Source organism: Carcharodon carcharias, chromosome 2 (genome assembly GCF_017639515.1).
Source record: "Carcharodon carcharias isolate sCarCar2 chromosome 2, sCarCar2.pri, whole genome shotgun sequence".
Lineage (NCBI taxonomy): Eukaryota > Metazoa > Chordata > Chondrichthyes > Lamniformes > Lamnidae > Carcharodon > Carcharodon carcharias.
Genome location: NC_054468.1, coordinates 6,340,968 through 6,365,500, shown reverse-complemented (window position 1 = coordinate 6,365,500; position 24,533 = coordinate 6,340,968). Strand labels below are relative to the sequence as shown.

Sequence of the window (24,533 nt, the reverse complement as noted above, 5' to 3'; positions counted from 1 at the left end):
TCCTGTGCCATGGTGTCGTGGTCAGCTGGCTCATCCTCCCTAGAGCCCTCTTCCTCATCCACACAGGGAACAAGTACCTCGTACCTGTTGGACAAGGTCAAGAGCTGAGGCTCCTCTGTTCCTGAACACAGGATCCCTCTACATGCCTCACTTGCAGTCACACCCTGCTGACCCTGACCACTGACTGAATTTGAGGTGCTTAATCTACCGGGTGTGACTGCCTCCTGAAACAAAGCGTCCAGGTAACTCTTCCCCTCCCGAATGTGCCCAGCATCTGGAGCTCGGACTCCAGCTCATCAATTCTGAGCCGGAGTTCCTCCAGCAACCAACACTTGCTGCAGATGTGGTCACTGCGGCTCGCAATGGGATCTGCCAGCTCCCACTTCATACAGCTACAGCACATCGCCTGCCCAGCCATCTCGACTTAGATAATTAATTTATTAATTAGCTTTGCAGAGTTTTTTTTTAATTTTGGTGCAGATTTCCTACCAACCAATCAGGTCACAGCTTTCCTGTGATGTCATTTTTCCAATTTTGGCTTCAGTTACTCTGTGCCCTGAGTCGAGCTGAAATGACTGATCTCCAACAATCACAACCATCTTCCTTTGTGCTAGGTATGACTCCAGCCAGTGGGGAGTTTTCCCCCTGATTCCCATTGACTCCAGTTTCGCTAGGGCTCCTTGATGCCACACTCGGTCAAATGCTGCCTTGATGTCAAGGGCAGTCACTCTCACCTCACCTCAGGAGTTCAGCTCTTTTGTCCATGTTTGAACCAAGACTGTAATGAGGTCAGGAGCTGAGTGGCTCTGGCAGAACCCAAACTGGGCATCAGTGAGCAGGTTATTGCTGAGCAAGTGCCGCTTGATAGCATTGTTGATGATCCCTTCCATTACTTTACTGATGATCGAGAGTAGACTGTTGGGTCTATAATTGGCTGGGTTGGATTTGTCCTGCTTTTTGTGTACAGGACAAACCTGGGCAATTTTCCACATAGCTGGGTAGATGCGAGTGTTGTAGCTGTACTGGAACAGCTTGGCTAGGGGCGCGGCAAGTTCTGGAGCACAAGTCTTCAATACTATTGCCAGAATATTATCAGGGCCTATAACCTTTGCAGTATCCAGTACCTTCAGCTGTTTCTTGGTATCACCTGGAGTGAATCCAATTTATTGAAACTGTCATCTGTGATGCTGGGGACCTCCGGAGGAGGCCGAGATGGATCATCCACTTGGCACTTCTGGCTGAAGATTATTGCAAATACTTAAGTCTTATCTTTTGCACTGATGTGCTGGGCTCCTCCATCATTGAGGATGAAGATATTTGTGGAGCTTCCTCGTCCAGTGAGATGTTTAATTGTCGACCACCATTCACGACTGGATCTGGCAGGACTGCAGAGCTTAGATCTGATCCATTGGTTGTAGGATCGCTTTGCTCTATCTATATCTTGCTGCTTATGCTATTTGGTACTCAAGTAGTCCTGTTTTGTAGCTTTGCCAAGTTGACACCTCATTTTTAGGTATGCCTGACATGTCCTCCTGCACTCTTCACTGAACCAGGGTTGATCCTCTAGCTTGGTGGTAATGGTAGAGTGGGGGATATGCTGGGCCATGAGGTTACAGGTTGTGGTTGAGTACAATTCTGCTGCTGCTGATGTCCCACAGCTCCTCACAAATATCCAGACTTGAGTCCATATATCTGTTCAAAATCTATTCTATTTAGCACGATGGTAGTGCCACACAACACGATGGAGGGTATCCTCAATGTGAAGAGTGGACTTCGTCTCCACAATGACTGTGCAGTGGTCACTCCTACTGATCCTGTCATGGACAGATGCATCTGCAGCAGGCAGGTTGGTGAGGATGAGGTCAAGTATGTTTTTCCCTCTTGTTGGTTCCCTCACCACCTGCTGCAGACCCAGTCTAGCAGCTATTTCCTTTAGGACTCAGCCAGCTCGGTCAGTAGTGGTGCTACCGAGCCACTCTTGGTGATGAACATTGAAGTCCCCCACCCAGAGTACATTCTGTGCCCTTGTCACCCTCAGTGCTTCCTCCAAGTGGTGTTCAACATGGAGGAGCACTGATTCATCAGCTGAGGGAGGGCGGTACGTAGTAATCATCAGGAGGTTCCCTTGCCCATGTTTGACCTGATGCCCTGAGACTTCATGGGGTCCAGAGTTGATGTTAAGGATTCCCAGGGAAACTCCCTCATGACTGTATACCACTGTGCCCCCACCTCTGCTGGGTCTGTCCTACCAGTTAGTTAGTAAGGAGGACTTTGCAGGGTTGACAGGGCTGAGTTTGCTGTTGTTGTTCCCAGTGCTTAGGTTGATGCCAGGAAGTTTGTCTGGTTTCATTCCTTTAGGCTTTTCGGTAGTTTGATACAACTAGATCATTTCAGAGGGCATTTAAGAGTCAGCCACATTGCTATTGGTCTAGAGTCACAGGTAGGCCAGACCAGGTAAGAATGGCAGATGTCCTTCTGTTCAAGGACATTAGCGAACTAGATGGGTCTTTTTGGCAATGGTTCCATGGTCATCATTAGGCTTTTAATTCTAGATTTTTATTGAATTCAAATTTTACCTCTATCATGGTGGGATTTGAACCTGGGATGCTCCCCCCACAGCATTACGCTGGCTCTCTGGATTACCAGCCCAGTGACAATACCACTACGCCTGAGCCTCCCCCTCAAACTTCTACCAGTTTTCCTTTATCCAGCTTAAATGTTACTTCGTCAAAAAACTAGATCATAAAGCCATGTTGGCTCTGTCGGGTCACATTGTGATTTTCTAAGTATCCTGCTATTACCTTCTTTATTAATGGATTCTAGCAAATTCCCCATGTCCGATTTTAGGCTGATTGTCCCATAGTTTCCTGCTTTCTGCCTCCCTCCTTTCTTGAAGAAAGGTGTTACATCAGCTATTTTCCAATCCGCTGGAACCCTTCCAGAATCTAAGGAATTTTGGAAGATTGTACCCAGTGCAGGTACTATCAATGCTGCCACTTCTTTTAAGATCCTAGGATGCTGGCCATCTGGTCCTGGGGAGTTGTCAGCCTTTAGGTCTAATAGTTTTCTCAGCAGCTTTTCCCTGGTAACAGTGATTGTTTTAAATTCCCTCCTGTTCACATCCTGACTTTCAAGTATCTTTGAGAAGTTTTCTAAATCTTCTACAGTGAAGACAGACACAAAATACCTGTTCGATGCCTCTGCCATTTCCTTGTTTTCCATTGTTAATTCCGTAGACTCACTCTCCACAGGATCAACGCTAGCTTTAGTTACTCTTTTCCTATTTAAATACTTGTGGAAACTCTTCTGACCTGTTTTTATCTTTCTTGTTTGCTTTCTCTCATTCTCTGCTTTCTCCCTCTTTATTATTTTTAGTCATTCTTTGCTGGTTCTGAAAGTCTGTCCAATTGTCTGATCCACCAATAATCTTTGCAGATTTGTACAGTATGTCTTTCAATTTGATAAAATCCTTAACTTCCTTATCTAGCTACAGATGATGTGTCCTTTTCATTCTTCTTTCTTTCTCACTTTTTTGAGAGTTATTCAATATCTCCTTGAAAGTCTCCCACTGCATCTCTACTGTCCTACCTTTTAACCTAGTTTCCCAGTCGCTTTAGATAGTTCTGCCTTCATACTCTCATAGTTACCTTTATTTAGGTTTAAAACACTAGTCTTGGACCCACTCTTCTCCCTTTCAAACTGAACATGATGTGATCACTGTCACCTAGAGTCTCCTTCACCATGAGGTTATTGATTAATCCTGTCCCGTTGCATTTTACCCAGTCTAGAATAGCTTGCCCCCTGGTTGCCTCTAGGATGTACCACACTAAGAAATTGTCCGGAAAACATTCTATGAACTCATTTTCCAGGCTACCATTGTCAATGTGATTTTCCCAATATACATGTAGGTTAAAGTCACCCAGGATGATTGTACCTTTCTTCTCCACCCCATTTATTTCTTCCCGCATACTCTGTCCTATAGCATAACAAGAGTTAAGGGGCCTAAAAACCAGTCCCAGGAGTGACCTCTTCCCTTTACTATTTCTTATCACAACTCAATGTCTCAGTACTGAACTAATGTCATATTTAATTAACAGAGTTACTCCACTACCTTCCCCTAGCTTCCTGTTGTTCCAATATGTCAACATTCAGGTCCCAGCCTTGGTCACCGTTCAGCCACATCTCTGTGAGTTCTATCAAGTCGTACATATTTATCTCTCTCTGTGCTAACAATTCATTCTTTTTTGTTACAAAAGCTGTATGCATGCAGATACAGGGCCTTAAACTCTTTTTTAAAAATCATTTTTGCAACCTCCAGTCTGGTTCACTCTTACGATTGTATATTCTGTCGCTCCCTGTCACACTCTGCTGCTCATTACCCAAGTTGCTGTCCTGCTCTATTACTTTGTTGTTTCCCTTTACTTTACTATACCTCCTCTCGCATGATCCCCTTTTTTATTCATTCACGGGATGTGGGTGTCACTGGCTGGGCCAGCATTTATTGCCCATCCCTAGTTGCCCTTGAGAAGGTGGTGGTGAGCTGCCTTCTTGAACCGCTGCAGTCCATGTGTTGTAGGTACACCCACAGTGCTGTTAGGGAGGGAGTTCTGGGATTTTGACCCAGTGACAGTGAAGGAACGGCGATATATTTCCAAGTCAGGATGGTGAGTGACTTGGAGAGGAACTTCCAGGTGCTGGTGTTCCCATCTATCCGCTGCCCTTGTCTTTCAAGGCAGTGGTCAAGGGTTTGGAAACTGCTGTCTAATTGTCTGGTGAATTCCTTCCCCCCACTAGTTAGTTTAAAGCTCTCTTTGCCGCCCTAGTTATACAATTTGGTCAGGTGTAGATTGTCCCAACGGTACAGATCCCACTTTCCCCAGTACTGGTGCCAGTGCCCCAAAAGTTGACACCCATTTCTCCCACACTAATATTTGAGCCAGACATTCATCTCCCTCATCTTATTAATTCTATGCCAATTTGCTCATGGCTCAAGTAATAATCTAGAGAATGTTGCCCTTGAGGTTCTGCTTTTGAATGTAGCCCCTAGCTGCTCATAATATGTAGCCCCTAGCTGCCCCTAGCTGCTCATAATATCTCAGCAGAATCTCTTTCCTCACTCTACCTATGTCATTGGTACCTACGTGGATCACGACAACTGGATCCTCCCCCTCCTTCCTGTGAGGTGGCTGACACTGCTCTCACCTGGTTCCATTCTTATTGATCTAGTGGTAGCCAGAGAATCACCTGCAATGACTTCTCTCCCCATTCATTCACCTTCATCCCTGGTATCTCCCCTTGACACCTGACCCCTTCCTATTTCTCATCTGCATCCTGTTTTTGGGCCGAATCATCGGAAAACAGTGTCAGTTTTCACAAGTACACTGACAACACCCAGCTCTACCTCCCCACCATCTCTCTCGACTCCTCCACTGCCTCTAAATCATAAGACTGATTGTCTGACATCTGCAGAGTCCATTCCCTCGCCACTGATTTCTCCCCTCTCGCTGGTCACAGTTGGGGCTCAGCCAGACTCTTCACAACCAGGATTATTCCTTTGAACCCAGTGTGAACTATTAATCACACCGCCACTAACACTAACTGCCCAGTTCCACATCTGTAACATTGCCTGACTCTGTCCCTGTCTCACCCTGCAGCCTCTTCCCTTGCCTGAAGCCACTTTCCCCCTTCCCTAAGCAAGTCCAGCCCCACAGCCGTTGTAAAGCCCCCCACATATGGCTGATCTGGTTGGTAGAGACCATGAGCCCCCCTAACAGTGATGTGGTGCTGTGTGTGAAGCCTGGCGCTGGTGACTGTGAGTGCTGAACGAAGCGAGGTCGGTAAACAAATCTCGAAGCCCCGAGTGAAGTGCTGCTCGCCAGGTGCACCTTGTTTATGTTGAGTTGTGAAACTTGCCAACATGGTGCTGGGGAGATTCTGACCAGCAGAGCTTATAAGGAGGTGCTAAGGTATTGAAATTAGGTTCCCGATGTGTAGCAGCAGGAAATGTGACCCGCTATTGATGCATGGAGCAAGCAATCACCAGCTGGTTTTACGATGATGTGAAACCAAGTTTTGCGATTTCCCGATATTTTCCTCTCCCACCCGTTGCAAATTGAGGAGGGTGATCCCACCCTCCAATTCTGGCCTCTTGAGCATCCCCGATCTTAATCCCTCCACCATTGGCGGCCCTGCTTTTAGCTGCCAATGTCCTAAGCTCTGGAATTCGCTGTCTTCCTCTCCACCTTTCTTTCCTCTTAAAGTGCTTCTTAAAATCTAGCTCTTTGTCCAAGCTTCTGGTCACCTGTCCTAACATCTCCTAATGTGACTCAGTGTCAGGTTTTGTTCAAGGTAAACCTCCTATGCTGCATCCTGTAACGTTTTACCATGTTAAAGGCGCTAAATCAATGCAAGTTGTTATTGTCGAGGTGCAGTGGGTTTTGATGGTGTGGGTGGGTTGGTGATGGTGTGGGTGGGTTGGTGATGGTGTGGGTGAGGTGGGGTGGGTTGGTGATGGTATGGGGAGTTTGGTGATGGTGTGGGTAGGTTGGTGATGGTGTGGGTGAGGTGGGATGGGTTGGTGATGGTATGGGGGGTTTGGTGATGGTGTGGGGGGGGTTGGTGATGGTGTGGGTGAGGTGGGGTGAGTTGGTGACTGCATAGGTGAGGTGAGGTGGGGTGAGTTGGTGATGGTGTGAGTGGGTTGGTGATGGTGTGGGTGAGGTGGGGTGAGTTGGTGATGGTGTGGGTGAGGTGGGGTGGGTTGTGATGGTGTGGGGTGGTTTGTGATGGTGTGGGGGGGGGTTGGTGACAGTGTGGGTGAGGTGAGGTGCGGTGTGTTTGTGATGGTGTGAGTGGGTTGGTGATGGTGCGGGTGGGTTAGTGATGGTGTGGGTGAGGTAGGGTGGGTTGTGATGGTGTGAGTGGGTTGGTGATGGTGCGGGTGGGTTAGTGATGGTGTGGGTGAGGTAAGGTGGGTTGGTGATGGTGTGGGTGGGGTGGTGATGGTGTGGGTGAGGTGGGGTGAGGTGGGGGGGTTGGTGATGGTGTGGGTGAGGTGGGGTGAGGTGGGGGGGTTGGTGATGGTGTGGGTGAGGTAAGGTGGGTTGGTGATGGTGTGGGTGAGGTGGGGTGGGTTGGTGATGGTGTGGGTGAGGTGGGGTGAGGTGGGGGGGTTGGTGATGGTGTGGGTGAAGTGGGGTGAGGTGGGTGATGGTGTGGGTGAGGTGGGGTGAGGTGGGTGGGTTGGTGATGGTGTGAGTGGGGTGGTGATGGTGTGGGTGAGGTGGGGTGGGGTGGGGGGGTTGGTGATGGTGTGGGTGAGGTGGGGTGGGGTGGGGGGGTTGGTGATGGTGTGGGTGAGGTGGGGTGGGTTGGTGATGGTGTGGGTGAGGTGGGGTGGGGTGGGGGGGTTGGTGATGGTGTGGGTGAGGTGGGGTGGGGTGGGGGGGTTGGTGATGGTGTGGGTGAGGTGGGGTGGGTTGGTGATGGTGTGGGTGAGGTGGGGTGGGGTGGGGGGGTTGGTGATAGTGTGGGTGAGGTGGGGTTTGTGGCTGTATTTCGAGACACAGCCTCAGTTTGTTTATGATACTGAGTGAAATGGGTGTGTGCCCCAGTGAAGGTCATAAATATTGATCAGACATTTGAGGGCTGTTCTTACTAAGTATGCTCATCTCTATTGAGGTGTGAACTCTGGCAGTGCTGACATTAGAATTTACCTTGGCTCCTCCTTCTGTGAATGTCGAGCCTCTGACAACCCAGCCCAGCCCAGCTCAGCTCAGCTCAGCTCAGCCCAACCCAACCCAACCCAACCCAACCCAACCCAACCCAACCCAACCCAGCCCAGCCCAGCTCAGCTCAGCTCAACCCAACCCAACCCAGCCCAGCCCAACCCAGCCCAGCCCAGCCCAGCCCAACCCAACCCAACCCAACCCAACCCAATCCAGCCCAACCCAGCCCAACCCAGCCCAGCCCAACCCAGCCCAGCCCAGCCCAGCCCAACCCAGCCCAACCCAGCCCAACCCAGCCCAGCCCAACCCAGCCCAACCCAACCCAGCCCAACCCAGCCTAACCCAACCCAACCCAACCCAGCCCAGCCCAACCCAACCCAACCCAACCCAACCCAGCCCAGCCCAGCCCAACCCAACCCAGCCCAACCCAACCCAGCTCAGCCCAACCCAACCCAGCCCAACCCAACCCAGCCCAACCCAACCCAGCCCAACCCAGCCCAACCCAGCCCAACCCAACCCAGCCCAGCTCAGCCCAGCTCAGCCCAGCCCAACTCAGCTCAGCTCAGCCCAGCCCAACCCAGCCCAGCTCAGCTCAGCTCAGCCCAGCCCAGCCCAGCTCAGCCCAGCCCAACCCAACCCAGCCCAATCCAGCCTCACACATCAGCTCCACATCACCATGTTTACACACATATGTAATGAGAGACATGATGCTGTAAGTTGATGGGATGGAACCAAAGTCCATATTCTGTTACTAACCCACATGATGAAACATTCACTGTTAAATTCATGAACTACCGTAAGGCTTCAGATTTTGAACAAATAATTTCATAATGAGACTGTCCTCAATCAGCCTTCAGTTATTGTTATGGTCCACTCTATCATAGTCTTTTGAATCTTTGCACCCTTTCACCGCAATTATCTCTCCTCCTCTCCTGTGGTTCTATCCTATCCTCTGCTACCTCAAGTGGCTGTTCTTTGTGTACATTTCGACTGAGGTGCTGGCAGGCCATTCAACCATTGGGGCATCACAATGAACCCCAATCTTCACTTTGGGTTGATGTTTGAATGAGTAGCACAATTTCTCAGCTTCTGCGAACAATTCCAATTAATGAAGTGAGGAAATGTTTCCCCCATTTTCCCCCTTTGACCACAGATATTCCACTGTCCAAAGAAATCAGGCCAATTGTATAAGCTGTTAAGAATGTAGGAATTTCTAGACGAGAAAAGATGAAGGTTCGTCTAATTCATCTTCTACCATCCTGGTAAGTCATATGATACAATGATCATGGAGTTATTGACCAATCACCAGTTGACCAGTCATTAACCTGCATCAATGAGTCTATGATGGACACAGATGTGAAGTGAGGAAAACCACCAGTGGTGGAAAACTTAGGGAACTATGGGTCCAAAGTCACTTGTCCCTCCCACAAGCACTAGACTTACCATAAGCATATACTCAACCAAAATGTTACCTTATGAAATAAATCTATCTAATTTTCATTTGAATGAATCAGTACTGTTTCTACCATCTCCCTAGGGAACCTGTACCATGGATTAACCACACACTTTTTGTTTTGGCTGATTAGTTTTGAATTTGACCCACTTCAAGTATAGCCGTGTCCTCTGCTCCTACTCTTACTGATGATTATAGGGAAAAACAGGGCCAAACTGGGCCCTCCCTCCCTCCACTGTTAACATCCCAACGTGGTCTCACCTCTACCTCTCTGTCAAACCTCCTTCAGCCTCTGAGAATTCTCTGTTAAAATTCTGGTCTCTTGTGCATCCCACTATTGGCAGCTGCCTGTGTCCAGATCTCTGGGTTTCCAATTAGAATCTTTCCACTCCTCCCTCTCTCTCTTTTTAAAGATTTTCCATTAAGTCTTTGACCAAATGTTGGGTTATCCATCTTAACATCTCCCTAAGTGGTGTGGTGTTGAAGTTGTCTGAGAAGGCTCATCTGAGGCCCCTTGGAATGTTTATTGCATTAAATGTGCTAGATAAATGCAAGCTGTTGTTATATGATGCAGTAACATTCCAGCCAACCTGAAATGTTGACCTGTCTGCTATCTACTTGATCTTCTGTCCTCCCTCAGAGACAGTGCCCTGAATCCATGACCTCGGCAGCCCCTCTATCAATCTGAACATTCGGATGATGTAGACAGGCTGGTCAGATGGGCAGAGCAGTGGCATATGGATTGTAATCCTGAGAATTGTGAGGTGATGCATTTTGGGAGGATTAATACAACACGGAAATACACAATGAATGGTAGGACCCTAGCAAATACAGAGGGTCAGAGGGACCTTGGTGGACATGTCCAAAGATCCCTGAAGGCAGCAGCACAGGTAGATAAGGTGGTTCAGAAGGCATATGGAATACTTGCTTTTATTAGTCAAGGCATAGAATATAAGAGCAGGGAGATTATGCTGGAGCTGTATAAAATGCTGGTGAGGCCACAGCTGGAGTACTGTGTACAGTTCTGGTCACCGCACTATAGGAAGGATGTGAATACACTGGAGAGGGTGCAGAGGAGATTCACCAGGATGCTGCCTGGGCTGGAGCGTTTCAGCTATGAAGAGAGACTGGATAGGCTGGGGTTGTTTTAGAGCAGAGAAGGCCGAGGGGGGAGGTAAACAAAATTATGAGGGACACAGATAGGGTAGATAAGAAAAAACCTTTCCCCTTAGCGGAGGTGTCAATAACCAGGGGGCATAGATTTAAGGTAAGGGGCAGGAGGTTTAGAGGGGGTTTGAGGAAAAATTGCTTCCCTCAGAGGGTGGTTGGAATCTGGAACTCGCTGCCTGAGGGGGTGATAGAGGCAGGAACCCTCACAACATGTAAGAAGTATTTAGATGAGCACCTGAAACACTTCAGCACACAGGGCTTTGGCCAAGTGCTAGAAAATGGGATTAGAATAGATAGGGGCTTGATGGCCGGCACGGACACGATGGGCCGAAGGGCCTGTTTCTGTGCTGTGTAACTCTATGACTCTATTAAGATGCGGAGGGTCCAGTAGTCAAACACCTGGCCATCCTTGTTCAATGTCTAAGCCAGTTCACGTTACCAGTAAAGGTGATTGGGCAGTGATCATGAGTGGTATCTCCACACTCAGCTAAGAGCAGCTAACTCCACACATTCGGGAATAAACCTGGAACTCTGCTGGCACGTTACTCATTATAACTCCACAGAAACCAATTTAGTCCAGTCCACTCACAGGGAAATGATTGGATCAGTTATCTGTTTAAATCACTCATCCCGCCCCCATGACTTTACTTTCTATTGTGGGCTGGGTTAAAATTGAACCCCCAACTGCTCACACACTTCATGACTGGAGACTATTCAAGAGATTTCAGCACATTTTCCAGGCTGACACTCCAGTGCAGTTCTGAGGGAATGCTGCACTGTTAGGGTGCTGTCTTTGAGATGAGATGTTAAATCTAGGTCCTGTCTGCCCTCTTGGCAGATACGGCACTATTAGAAGCTGAATAGAGGAGTTCTCTTTGATGTCCTGGCCAACACCTCAACCAATATCATGAAGAAGGATGATCTCATTATTGCATTGCTGTTTGTGTGACCTGCTGTGTGCAAATTGCCTGCGAGGTTTCATGCATTAGGACACTTCAGAGTTACTCCATTGGCTGTAAAGTGCTTTGGGACATTGAAGTCATGACAGGCTGTATAGAAATGCAAGTCTTTCTTCCCATGAGCTATCTCGATGGTCACAGCTACCCAAAACTCTCTGGCTGATCTTTAGAATATGGGGAGGGGCAGTCAGCTGGATATTCCGTTTATATCGGCATCAATACTGCACTTGACTCCTCAATTGTTAGTGGCCAAGACGCTTTAATTGATGTGGTGCAATGATCAGTAGTTTTGAGCTGCTCGTTTTGTAAATTAGAGTTAACTAACAGAAGATTCCTGGAACATGGAGCATGGGGACATCTGCTCGAGTTGACAGCACAGTTACATCTCTGTGTCATTTGGGTAGTTTCAGTAATGATGGGGTCATATGACTTGAGCGGTTTGTGTCTAATGAACAGTTGTTGTTTGGGCCATAGTCTGGGAGCCATTTTCAACATAACTGCCAATAAACAGTGGGACATTTGAAGTTCGAGTTGCACCTACTCTTTATGTACAACACTGCACTCTGGGCTATAATTTGCAAAAGTCTTACTTTGATCCACTCCTCCTGCCTCCACACCCACCCCCTGTACTCCCTGCTGCCTCTGGCTGGGGTGTGGTTCCTGAGCTACCTGCAACTTCCTCAGTAAAGAACCTGAACACTGAGCGTGGCAGATATTAACTTGGGGGTTGACAATTAACCAAGCTGACAGTTGCTCTTCTGTAATGGGGGAGGGTGGGGGGGAGTGTGGGTGGAGAAGGTGGAGGGGAGAGGAATCATCGGAAGAGGAGGGGATGGTGTACTTTCACCTAGTTTCCTCCTCAGACTGAACATTGGCTCCTTACCTGTTGACCTTGCTGAGACCTGTTATCTGGACACTGAACAAGAAGGGGAGCCTGAGGCTCTCCAGGTTTATTGGGGCAATTCAGGGTGCACAGAATGTGTACCTCAGGCGTATGGGTGTAAATACACCGTCTGTTGGCAGTGATTGGTTGACAGGAGGCATCATCAATGTAGAGAGGTCCCTGATAAGATTCTTGAGGGAGATCTTCAGAGGTCACCACAGATAAAAACATAGACATTGCTGTCAGTCATGGCTCAGTGGGCAACACTAGCCTCCCACACAGAAGGTCATGTATCGAAATCCCTTTCCAGTGACTTGTGAAGAAAACGTAGATTGACAGTCCTGTGTAGGACTACAGGAGCATTGCACTGTTGGAAGGTCAGTACTGAGGGAGTGCTGCACTGTCAGAGGGTCAGTACTGAGGGAGTGCTGCACTGTCAGAGGGTCAGTACTGAGGGAGTGCTGCACTGTCAGAGGGTCAGTACTGAGGGAGTGCCGCACTGTCGGAGGATCAGTACTGAGGGAGTGCTGCACTGTCAGAGGGTCAGTACTAAAGGAGTGCTGCACTGTCGGAGGGTCAGTAGTGAGGGAGTGCTGCACTGTCGGAGGGTCAGTAGTGAGGGAGTGCCGCACTGTTGGAGGGTCACTACTGAGGGAGTGCCGCACTGTCAGAGGGTCAGTACTGAGGGAGTGCTGCACTGTCGGAGGGTCAGTACTGAGGGAGTGCTGCCCTGTCGCAGGGTCAGTACTGAGGGAGTGCTGCACTGTCAGAGGGTCAGTACTGAGGGAGTGCTGCACTGTCAGAGGGTCAGTACTGAGGGAGTGCTGCACTGTCAGAGGGTCAGTACTGAGGGAGTGCTGCACTGTCAGAGGGTCAGTACTGAGGGAGTGCTGCACTGTCGGAGGGTCAGTAGTGAGGGAGTGCTGCACTGTCGGAGGGTCAGTAGTGAGGGAGTGCCGCACTGTCGGAGGGTCAGTAGTGAGGGAGTGCCGCACTGTCGGAGGGTCAGTACTGAGGAAGTGCCGCACTGTCGGAGGGTCAGTAGTGAGGGAGTGCCGCACTGTCGGAGGGTCACTACTGAGGGAGTGCCGCACTGTCAGAGGGTCAGTACTGAGGGAGTGCTGCACTGTCGGAGGGTCAGTACTGAGGGAGTGCTGCCCTGTCGGAGGGTCAGTACTAAAGGAGTGCTGCACTGTCGGAGGGTCAGTAGTGAGGGAGTGCTGCACTGTCGGAGGGTCAGTAGTGAGGGAGTGCCGCACTGTCGGAGGGTCAGTACTGAGGAAGTGCCGCACTGTCGGAGGGTCAGTAGTGAGGGAGTGCCGCACTGTCAGAGGGTCAGTACTGAGGGAGTGCTGCAAGGTCGTGGGGTCAGCAATGAAGGAGTGCTACACTGTCACAGGGTCAGTACTGAGGGAGTGCTGCACTGTCAGAGAGTCAGTACTGAGGGAGTGCTGCACTGTCGGAGGGTCAGTACTGAGGGAGTGCTGCCCTGTCGGAGGGTCAGTACTGAGGGAGTGCTGCACTGTCAGAGGGTCAGTACTGAGGGAGTGCTGCACTGTCGGAGGGTCAGTACTGAGGGAGTGCTTCCCTGACGGAGGGTCAGTATTGAGGGAGTGCTGCACTGTCAGTGGGTCGGTGCTAAAGGAGTGCTGCACTGGAGGGGGTGCCACTGTTTGGATGAGACATTGACTCCATCCGCACTCTCAGGTTTATTTTTAAAAAAAACCATCTCCCCAATGCCTTGGCCAAGATTTATCCCTTGATCAACATCACAAAGAGATTATCTGGTCCTCACCTCTACACTGTTAGTTGGAACCTGCTGAATGTAAATGAGCTGCCACATTTCCTACAACAGTAACTACACTTCCAGAGAACTTTATTAACTATAGCGCATTTTAGGGTGTGGTGAATGCATTATGTAGACGCATGTTTTTTTAAAGAGTCATTTCGTCTGCATTTGCCAAACTGATTGCTATCCACATCTCTACTGAATATTGTTCACAACCAGGTCTGGGAGGTACCTTTACCCATCAAGTGTTTCTGACAATTCCATTGGCTGCTCTGAATGTATCATCACAGGAGTGTTCTCAACATGAGTGCTGTACTGTTCCGCTGCTTTGAATCTTTAAGCGGACCCCTCCCAGGCTGCAGATCCTCTGCGTGTTGTTGCCTGTTTGGTTTCCATGATCATTTGTATTGTAGGTGTGTTCTCCTGCAGACTGTCTGGTAGAGTTAATCACTAGAATTGTACTGACGGGTCCTCGAGTCTGACAAGTTCAATGGCACCAAATTCCCCCCTGAGTCAATGTGTGAGGTGTCACCTGTCAGCCTCGGGCCAGTGGTCAGCGCTGCAACCTGCGTCAGGGCAGCATGGATTCGGACCTGATACTTGACCACAAAATCCAGGTGAAGCTTTTTGTGCAGTGTCGGGGGTGACGTTCCTCAGGCGAGATGTGCGTCTCTCAGATGTAAAAGACGTCTTGACATTATTTGAGCGGGGGAGTACTTCCCAATCCCCCGGCCAATATTCAACCCTCCGTCAACGGCCAAAGGTCCATCGACTTAGCTGGGGAATTTCTGGCCCCGTGACACGTGGTTTGGATAATCCCGGCCAACGTCACTGAAATAGACAATCTGATTAATGTCTCATTGTTCACCGTAAGATCCCACATGCAGCAATTTGGCTGACACATCTCCTATAATACAACAGAGAGTACACTTCAAAAGTAATTGACCATGAAACACCTTGGGATGTTCTGAGTTTATGCGAGTTGCTCTATAAATTTCAAGCTTGTTTCTGCCCATCAATCCAGCAACAAGTAGTCTTTCTACAGTATGTTCAACACACAGATCATCAGATGAGGAAAGGAAGTTTGCTGAAAGAGGTAACTTTTGCCTGGGCTCTTCTTTAACAGAGAGGCTCATGGTTCAAGGAACAAATTCCTGAGACTAGGATCAAGGTGGATGGAGATCTAAGCCCCGGTGGTGGGACAAAAGGAACAGGGGGACTGCAAGAGGAGCTAGATTTGGGATGAGGAATTTGGAGGGGTGGGGGGGAGGTTTTGTAGAGGAATGGTAGAGCGAGGCCTTCGAGGGCTTTGTGGTGGCTGGGGATCGGAAAGTAGAGGGGAGGAGGCCACTGCGGATCAACAGGAACAAATCAAATTTAGAATTTGGGAGAAATTTGTTTCTCCCATCGTGGTGAGAATGTGGAGCTCACTGCTTGAAGCATTTGAGGGGAGACTTGACATATAGTCAAGGGAGAAGGGAGCAGAGAGATGGAAAGGTCGGAAGAAGGAATTAGAGTGAGAGGAGATTTGTGTGGGATTGAAACACCAGGTGGGCTGAATGGCCTATTTAGGTGCTATAGATCCAGTGTAAATCTGAGTACAATTTTTTTTGTGTGGGGTAGGTTTATGCAGCGGTGCTTTGGGAAGGAGGATATATTCCCGCCATTAGAGATGATGGTGGGATTCAGCGGCTGTGACATTTCTGATAAGGTTGGAGCGGTGTGTTGTGGAGGTGGAAATCGGCAGTCTTTCTGATGGGGATGAGATGCAGCCTGCAGCAGAGGGAGATGGCCCTGCAGCTGAGCGATGACCAGTAAGAAGAATAAATTTAGAGGCAAGGGAGCAGAGTTTGTGATGTGCAGCCAGTGACGCATTTTTGAACTGGAGCCACTGTAATGGAGGCAAACGCAGCAGCAATTCCTACTCAGCAAACGCCCACAAATAGCAATGTGATAAATGACTAGATTATCTGTTTTAATGGTGCTGGATAAGGGATCATCGTTGGCCAGGATGCCAAGGAGAATTCCACTGTTCTTCATTGAAAAGTGTCATGAAATCTTTTCCACCCACCCGAGGGGCTGACTGGGCCTCAGTTTCACATCTCATCTGAAAGACGGCACCTCCAACAGTGCTGACCTCCCTCAGTACTGCCCTTCCAAAAGTGCAGCGCTTGCTTGGTACTGACCCACGGGCAGCGCTGACCTCCCTCGGTACTGACTCACGGGCAGCGCTGACCTCCCTCGGTACTGACTCACGGGCAGCGCTGACCTCCCTCGGTACTGACCCACGGGCAGTGCTGACCACCCTCGGTACTGACTCACGGGCAGCGCTGACCTCCCTCGGTACTGACCCACGGGCAGTGCTGACCACCCTCGGTACTGACCCACGGGCAGTGCTGACCTCCCTCAGTACTGACCCACGGGCAGCGCTGACCTCCCTCGGTACTGACCTGTGCTGACCTCCCTCGGTACTGACCCACGGGCAGCGCTGACCTCCCTCGGTACTGACCTGTGCTGACCTCCCTCGGTACTGACCCACGGGCAGTACTGACCTCCCTCGGTACTGGCCCACGGACAGTGCTCCTTCAGCTGGAGTGTGAACCAAAATTATGAGCTCAAGTGAGGCTCAAACTGTGATCAGGGAGTGTGATGACTGAGCTGAAACTGAAAGACAGAATAAACCTACATTATGAAAAGCTTTTATAACCTCAGAGGCCCAAAGCACTTTACAGCCAATGAAATACAACTGAAAAAAATACACAGAGGTAGAGTGGCAAGTAAAGAACTGAATTCTGTGAAGGGACTGATAAACTAATTCTCACTTCCAACTATTGTTTAATTATGGTAAGCACCAAAGTGCCATGGTGAAGAGAATTTTGGCTTCCTTTTAAAGCTGTTTATGTTGAAGGCCTTTTACCAATTCAATAGTTTGCGTCTTCACTTCAGTTCAGTGTTTGGATCTGAATTAAATTGAACAGTTGTCCGTAGAGTCATTCACTGGACTGCAGCGGTGATTCTATTTTGAATATGGTTCAAAGTCCAACAGTTCAATCAGAAATGATCCAACGTGTTTATTTCAATAATTTCAGGTGAGATGTTGAACGAAGGCCCAAGTGGTCTCTCCGGTGGATGTGTATGATCACATGACACCAGTTCAAGAAGAACATTGAGTTCTTTAACCAACACCTAAACGAGATAAATTGATAACCAGTTAAGGGATCTTACTGCGTGCAAATTGGCCACTGCACTGCCTACAAATGTGACTACATTTAAGGAGAAAAAGGTTATTCCTTCATTATAAAACTCTGTGGGATGTCCAAAGGTTGTGCGAGGCACAGTGTCCTTTCTCTTTATAGATACAAAGACGTTGGTTCACTGTAGCACCTTTTTTTAAGGTGATGCTTGTCCTATCATCGCCCTTATATTTTGTTGTTTGTACTGTGCTACCAGCTCCCAGGCATGAAGCAGGAAGACAGTCCTATATTGGATTAGTTATTACTGCACGATTCATCTCTCGTTTGTTTGTATAAATGATGACCAGATCTGCAAGGCAGGTTAGAACAGAACATTCTTCATCATTACTGATTAAGGTCTAGTGTGTGCTTGGCTGGCACAACTTGTGTGATGCTGCACAGTGATTATGTTGCTGGCAAGCAGCACCTCCTAATTCTTGAACAACGATGTGCAACAGAGAGGAGATTCTGGACTCCAGGAACCGACTAGTAGCTCGAGATTCTAGTCATTGTTGAGATATCTGTCCCCAAAGCATATGTTTCAATATGGTTTTACGTTATTGATAATTTGTGCACATGTCCACTTCCCTCCTCATTCCTGAATACATCAACAGGACTTTCCATTCAGACAACCTCCTGAAGGTAAAGCAGCACCAGGTGACCTTGGAATCTACCCCATTCTGTGTTAAGTTTATAACATGATATCTAATTAACTTTAACATACTTCTCATCCTTCCCTATCTTTGTAGCCTCCTCCAGCTCCACATGAGTTCCATGTTCCTCTTGCATGAAATAAAATGTTGGGAACACTCAATATTTCCGATGAAGTGTCATCAAGCTGAAATGTTAACATTGCTTCTCAAAGCGCAGAAGCTGCTTGATGAAATGTTCTGGCATTTTCTGTTTTTATTTCAGGTTTCCAGCATCCACAGTGTTTTGCACTTGCTTCTGGCACATCTCCCACTCTCTTTGCTCCACCATTAGTGCTTTGCTTCTAGGTCATAAGCTCTGGAATTTCCTCCCTAAACCTCTCCTCCTCTCATCCTTTAAAAGTCTCATTAAAACTTGACCAAGCTTTTAGTCACAACTCATAATGGCATTTCCTTTGGTTCAGTATCAATGTTTCTTTGAAGTTGCTTGGAATAAGAACATAATAGGAGCAGGAGTAGGTCTTTCAGTCCTTCGAGCCTGCTCCAACATTCAATAAGATCATGGCTGATCTGCCTCAACTCCACTCTCTTGCATTATCCCCATATCCCTTAACTTCTTTGGTACTGGTGTGGGAAGATTGGTGTGGGAGGAATGGGTTTCAGTTCATGGGGCACTGGCACCAGTACTGGGGTAGAAGGGAGCTGTTCCAGTGGGATTGGCTTCAGTTGAACCATACTGGGACCAGTGTCCTGGCAAAATAACTAATTAGGGCTGTAGAGAGGGCTTTAAACTAAATAGGGATGGGGGGATGGGGGGTGGTGCTGCAGAGGGGATACGTAGGCTAACAAAGCAAAAGGATATGGCAGCATAACAGAGCAGCTATTTGGGTAATGATACTGTGAGGAACATATCTTTTTGTTTCTGTTGGACTGGGAACTAGAATTACGATGGCTGCAGTATAAAGGGCATGTCCACAGGAACAGGATGAGAGATATATACAATGTTGCAGTCCTGGAAAGAGTGCACCATGAAAGACAGGATGGTGTCGGAAAGGAGAACTGGGCCAACCTAGAGGGCTGTAGAGGCTGGGTTGTTAAGTATATTTAAGGCTGAGATAGATTTTTAATCAGGAAGGGAATCAAAGGTTATGAGGAAAAGGTAGGAAATTGGAGTTGAGGATTACCAGGTCAGCCGTGATCTCATTGAATGCCGGAGCAGACTCCATGGACCAAATGGTCTTATACCCCAAAATCTATTGATTTCTGTCTTGCATATACTTAATGATTAAACATCCACAACTCTCTGCGGTTAAAGATTCCAAAGATTCACACCACTTGAAGTGAAGACATTTCTCCTCATCTCAGTCGGCCGCCCCTAATTCTGAGACTGTCACCCCTAGTTCTGGACCAGGGGAAACATTCTCCTCCATCTATCTTGTCAAGCTCCTTAAGAATTCTATATGTTTTAATAAAATCACCTTTAATTCTCCTAAAGTCTAGGGATGGATGGCCTAGTCTATTCAATCTCTCCTCATTCCCCCTCATCACAGGAACCGACCCCTTGAATCTTTGCTGCACTCTTGAGTAAGTGTGTCTTTCCTTGGTTAAGAAGACCTAAACAGTGCACAGTACTCTGGGTGTGATCTCACCAAGCCTCTATATAACTATAGTAAGACCTATTTATTCATATATTCCAATCTCTTTGCAATAATGGCTAACATGCCATTTGCTTTCCTAATTGCTTGCTGTATCTGCAAGTTAACTTTATGTTTTGTCTGCAAGGACCACCATGTCCCTCTGAATACTAACATTTCCCAATCTCTTGGGAAATTTAGAAAGTATTCTGCTTTTCTAATTTCCCTTCCAAATGGGTAATATCACACTTCCCCATAAGATACTCCATCTGCCTTGTTATTGCCCACTCAATGAACCTGTGTATAAAACTTTGCTGCCTCTTTGTGTCCTCCTCACAGCTTATTTTCCCACCTAACTTTGCATCATCAACAAACATAAATACATTATACAGGCCCCCCTCAACTAAGTTACTGATATAGACCTGATTCTTGCATTAATTAAACCCTGCCAATCTGAAAAAGTCCCATTTATTTCTCCCCTGTTTTCTGTCTGTTAACCAATCTTATATCCATGCTAATATATTACCCCCAATCCCATGAGTCTTAATTTTATGTAATAAACTCACATTTGGCGCCTTAACAAATGCTTTTTGAAAATCAAAATACACATTCACTGGTTCCCCTTGTCAACCTTACTAGTTACACCCTCAAGAAACTCAGATTTATTAAATACTATTTCCCTTTTTTAAATTCTCATCAACTCTTTTAATCATATTGTGATTTTCTAAGTGCTCTGTTACTACACCCATGAAAATAAAATTCTGGTACTTTCTGTATTCCTGATGTCAGGCAAATTGACCTGTAATTCCCGGTTTGGTTTCTTCCGCCTTCCTTAAATATTGGGGTTGACATCACCTTCCAAAACAACTCCCAAACCCACGACCACTACCATCTAGAAGGACAAGGGCAGCAGATAGATGGGAACACCATCACCTGGAAGTTCCCCTCCAAGTCACTCACCATCCTGACTTGGAAATATATCACTGTTCCTTCACTGTCACTGGGTCAAAATCCTGGAACTCCCTTCCTAACAGCACTGTGGGTGTACCTACACCACATGGACTGCAGTAGTTCAAGAAGGCAGCTCACCACCACCTTCTCAAGGGCAACTAGGGATGGGCAATAAATGCTGGTCTATGCTGTGAATTAATTTTTAAAAAAGAATTCTACCTTTCCACCCATGGGAATGGTTCTAGAATCCATATTCTGGAACATTATAACCAATGTTTCCCTACACTGAAGGCACTATATAAATCCAAGCTGTTTTCACACTTGGGTAGAAGTGGAAATGGTTGATGTGGAGAAGATATCTTGACACTGGAGAGAATATTATACATTTGAAATAATTCTGGAAGCTTTATTTTCTGGTTGATGTGTTACTAGGTTAGTGCTGATTCTCAGTCATCCTTTGCTTTCCTTATGATAGCTTTGGATTTGGTTCATCAGCATATATTTCTTGTTTGTTTAGTGCAGGGAATGGAACAAGAAAGGCTTCATCAGCCAAGTGACTCACACCTTGCTGATTTTGTTTGTGGAATTTTGTTCTTTGGGTTTTACTTAAAAAAATGTTTAAAATTAAACATTGAAATTCAAGTCTGAATAGCTGTTCTGAGTGTAGCAAAAATCTTCTCCTTGTGCTTTCCTGTAATTTTGAGTTCGCATAAGAAGGCAAGGCTTGTATTTAAATAACAACTTTCATAACCTCAAGACATCAAAGAACACCTTACCCCCAGTAAAGTACTTCTGAAGTGTAGTCACTGTTGGAGCATTCAGAAACACGGCAGCCAATTTATGCACAGCAAGATCCCACAGGTAGCAATGCGATAATGCCCAGCAAATATGTTTAAATGACTTTTGGTTGAAGGATAAATGTCACCAGAACTCCAGGGAAACCTCCTCTGCTCCTTTTCAAATACTGCCCTGGGACCTCTTAGATACACCTGAGGGGGAGTTGGGACTCCTGTTTAATGTCTGATCCAAAAAGCAGCATTTCCAATAGCACAGCGCAGAGGAAGCCCAGGACAGGAATGACCATCTGGATTATCTGCTCAAGTATCTGGAGTGGAACTCAAACCCTCAACCTTCTGACTCGAGGCAAGTGCGCTCCCCATGAGCGCCAGCTGGCACTGTGTGTTCTGACAGCGGGTCTAGAACAAGGGGTCACAATCTCAGGATATGGGGTAGACCACTTAGGACTGAGATGAGGAGAAACTTCTTCACTCAGAGGGTGGTGAACCTGTGGAATTCTCTACCACAGGAGGCTGTGGAGGCCAAGTCACTGAATATATTTCAGAAGGAAATAGATAGATTTCTGGACTCTAAGGGTATCAAGAGGTATTGGGGAGAGAGTGGGAGTACGGCGTTTTTTAAAAATTCATTCACGGGATGTGGGCTTCGCTGGCTGGGTCAGCATTTATTGCCCATCCCTAGTTGCCCTTGAGAAGGTGGTGGTGAGCTGCCTTCTTGAGCTGCTGCAGTCTATGTGGTGTAGGTACATCCACAGTGCTGTTAGGGAGGGAGTTCCAGGATTTTGACCCAGTGACAGTGAAGGAACGGCGATATATTTCCAAGCCAGGATGGTGAGTGACTTGGAGCGGAACTTCCAGGCGGTGGTGTTCCCATGTATCTGCTGCCCTTGTCCTTCTAGATGGTAGTAGCTGTAGGTTTGGAAGGTGCTGTCGAAGGGTCCTTGGTGAGTTCCTGCAGTGCATCTTGTAGATGGTACACACTGCTGCTACTGTGCATCAGTGCTGGAGGGAGTGAATGTTTGTGGATGGGGTGCCAATCAAATGGGCTGCTTTGTCCTGAATGGTGTCAGGCTTCTTGAGTGTTGTTGGAGCTGCACTCACCCAGGCAAGTGGGGAGTATTCCACCACACTCCTGACTTGTGCCTTGTAGGTGGTCGACAGGCTTTGGGGAGTCAGGAGGTGAGTTACTTGTAGCAGGATTCCTAGTCTCTGATGTTGAGATAGAGGATCAGCCATGATCATATTGAATGGCGGAGCAGGCTTGAAGGACTGAATGACCTACTCCTGCTCCTATTTTCTATGTTTCTGGATGTGTGGATGATGTATGTCATTGTGAAAATGCTTCTGGCAAGGCAGCCTTCAGCAACTGATGCTGTGGCTACGAAGCCACTTCTCAGGCCAACAGGACTTGCTTACAGGATTTAACCTAATGTCTCAGTAAACTTCCTTCCTTGCCTTTAAGTTCAGTAGAATTGTGGGCAACCCTCATAGCCTTTAAAATGAAAGCAGTCATTCTAGAAATGCACACAGCAGACCAGCGGCTGAAAGAGAGAATATATATTGCCATTGTTTGGGTCAAGTCCCACCTGAAATATTTGCAGAAACTATCTAACGAATTGTGGGTTTACAACATTTTAAATGATTTTACTCATGCACTTTATTGATACCTTGATTTAATAGCCCTTTATATTTGGTGGAAGATTATCTATCTGTGATTTGGAGACTGTCCTTTTTGTTCCCTCTTGAGAGATCAGCTGCCAAAGTTTGGTGAGCGCAGCATTTTCCAGATTTGTGCACAAGCATCTCCAGGTCTCTCTCATCTTGCACACACTTTAAAACTGTATCATTTAGATGTGTATTATTCCCTTCATTCTTCCTGCAAAATTGTATCACTTTGTTGAACTTTATCTGCTGTGTGTTGGCCCATTCCCCCAGCCCTCTCGTCTATCACTGTCGCCCTCGCTTTTCACCATTCTTCCAAATTTCATGTCACACACAAGTTTTGAAATTATGCCCTGGACCTCCAGGTCCAATCTATTAATGTACATTAAAAAGAGCATCGGTCCTTGCAGTGAACCCCCGGGAAATGCACTGCTAATCTCCTCCCAGTTTAAATAACAGCCATTCACAACTCTGTCTTCTATCTCTGTGCTAGTTTTGTTTCGATGCTGCCACTGCCCCTTTTTTGCTAACAAGCATAATCTGTGGGACTTTATCAAACACCTTTTGAAAGCTCATATAGACAAGAACTGCACTGTCCTCCGCCTCTCCCCCTTCTAACCTAATCAAAAAACACTCAGTTTGGAGGCAGCAGGAGTCTGTGATGGAGTTTGATTGATCTAGCATTGTGCTTGTACAGTTGAATTTTCCACATTGTAATTTTAAATCACTCCTGTCAAAATGTGGTGAAGTGGAATATTCTAGATTTCTACGTGGTACGGGGAGAAAGAATTCTGGGAGAAGATCTGCTTCTGGGAGAAGTGGGTGACCAAGTGTGAAGATCTAATCAGCAATGAACATTCTCAATGCTTTAGGACCGTTTGCCTTAGGGACTGTGTTAATGATGGAACTCATACTGATGTCCCTGCAAATCATTTGCATCTCGTTACTAGGTATTCATTCCCGTGTCTTTGTCTCCTTCAGGTACACTTCAGGCCACTCGAGCACTAATGATCATTAGCATCCTGCTGGGAACTTTGGCGATCCTGATTGCTTCAGCAGGAATGAAATGCACAACATGTTTTGGGGACGATAAAGCGAAGAAGGGCAAAGTGGCCACTGTTGGGGGAGTGATGTTCCTGATCTCAGGTACAAACGAGGAGGGAGAGGATTTGGTTCACTTAGATCATCCACGGTCACAAGAGCACAACTGACTGTTTAAATGGGGGAGGGGAGGGAATACATTTGCCTCATTTGTACATAGGAACATAGAAATATAGCAAATAGGAGCAGGAGTAGGCCATTCAGCCCTTCGAGCCAGCTCCACCATTTAATATGATCATGGCTGATCCTCTACCTCAAGACCATACTCCCACCCTCTCCCCAAACCCCTTGATGCCTTTAGAATCTAGAAATTTATTTCCCTCTTAAATAGATTCAGTGATTTGACCTCCACAGCCTCTGTGGTAGAGAATTCCACAGGATCACCACCCTCTGAGTGAAGAGATTTCTCCTCATCTCAGTCCTAAATGGTCAACCCTGTATCCTGAGACTGTGACCCCTTGTTCTAGACCCTCCAGCCAGAGGAAACATCTTCCCTGCATCCAGTCTGCCCAGCCCGGTCAGAA

The 24,533-nt window shown here is 47.3% G+C and overlaps 1 protein-coding gene across 2 annotated transcripts in view; it reads left to right on the top strand.

Annotated features, from left to right (window-relative positions):
* The window catches only part of LOC121272150 (claudin-1-like), an 80,005-nt gene that overhangs the window by 37,513 nt on the left and 17,959 nt on the right, over positions 1-24,533 (top strand). For both annotated transcript variants that reach the window (XM_041178668.1, XM_041178658.1), the window contains exon 3: positions 23,890-24,054. In XM_041178668.1, coding sequence (XP_041034602.1) covers positions 23,890-24,054 — 165 coding nt within the window. The remainder of the gene's footprint in view (positions 1-23,889; positions 24,055-24,533) is intronic.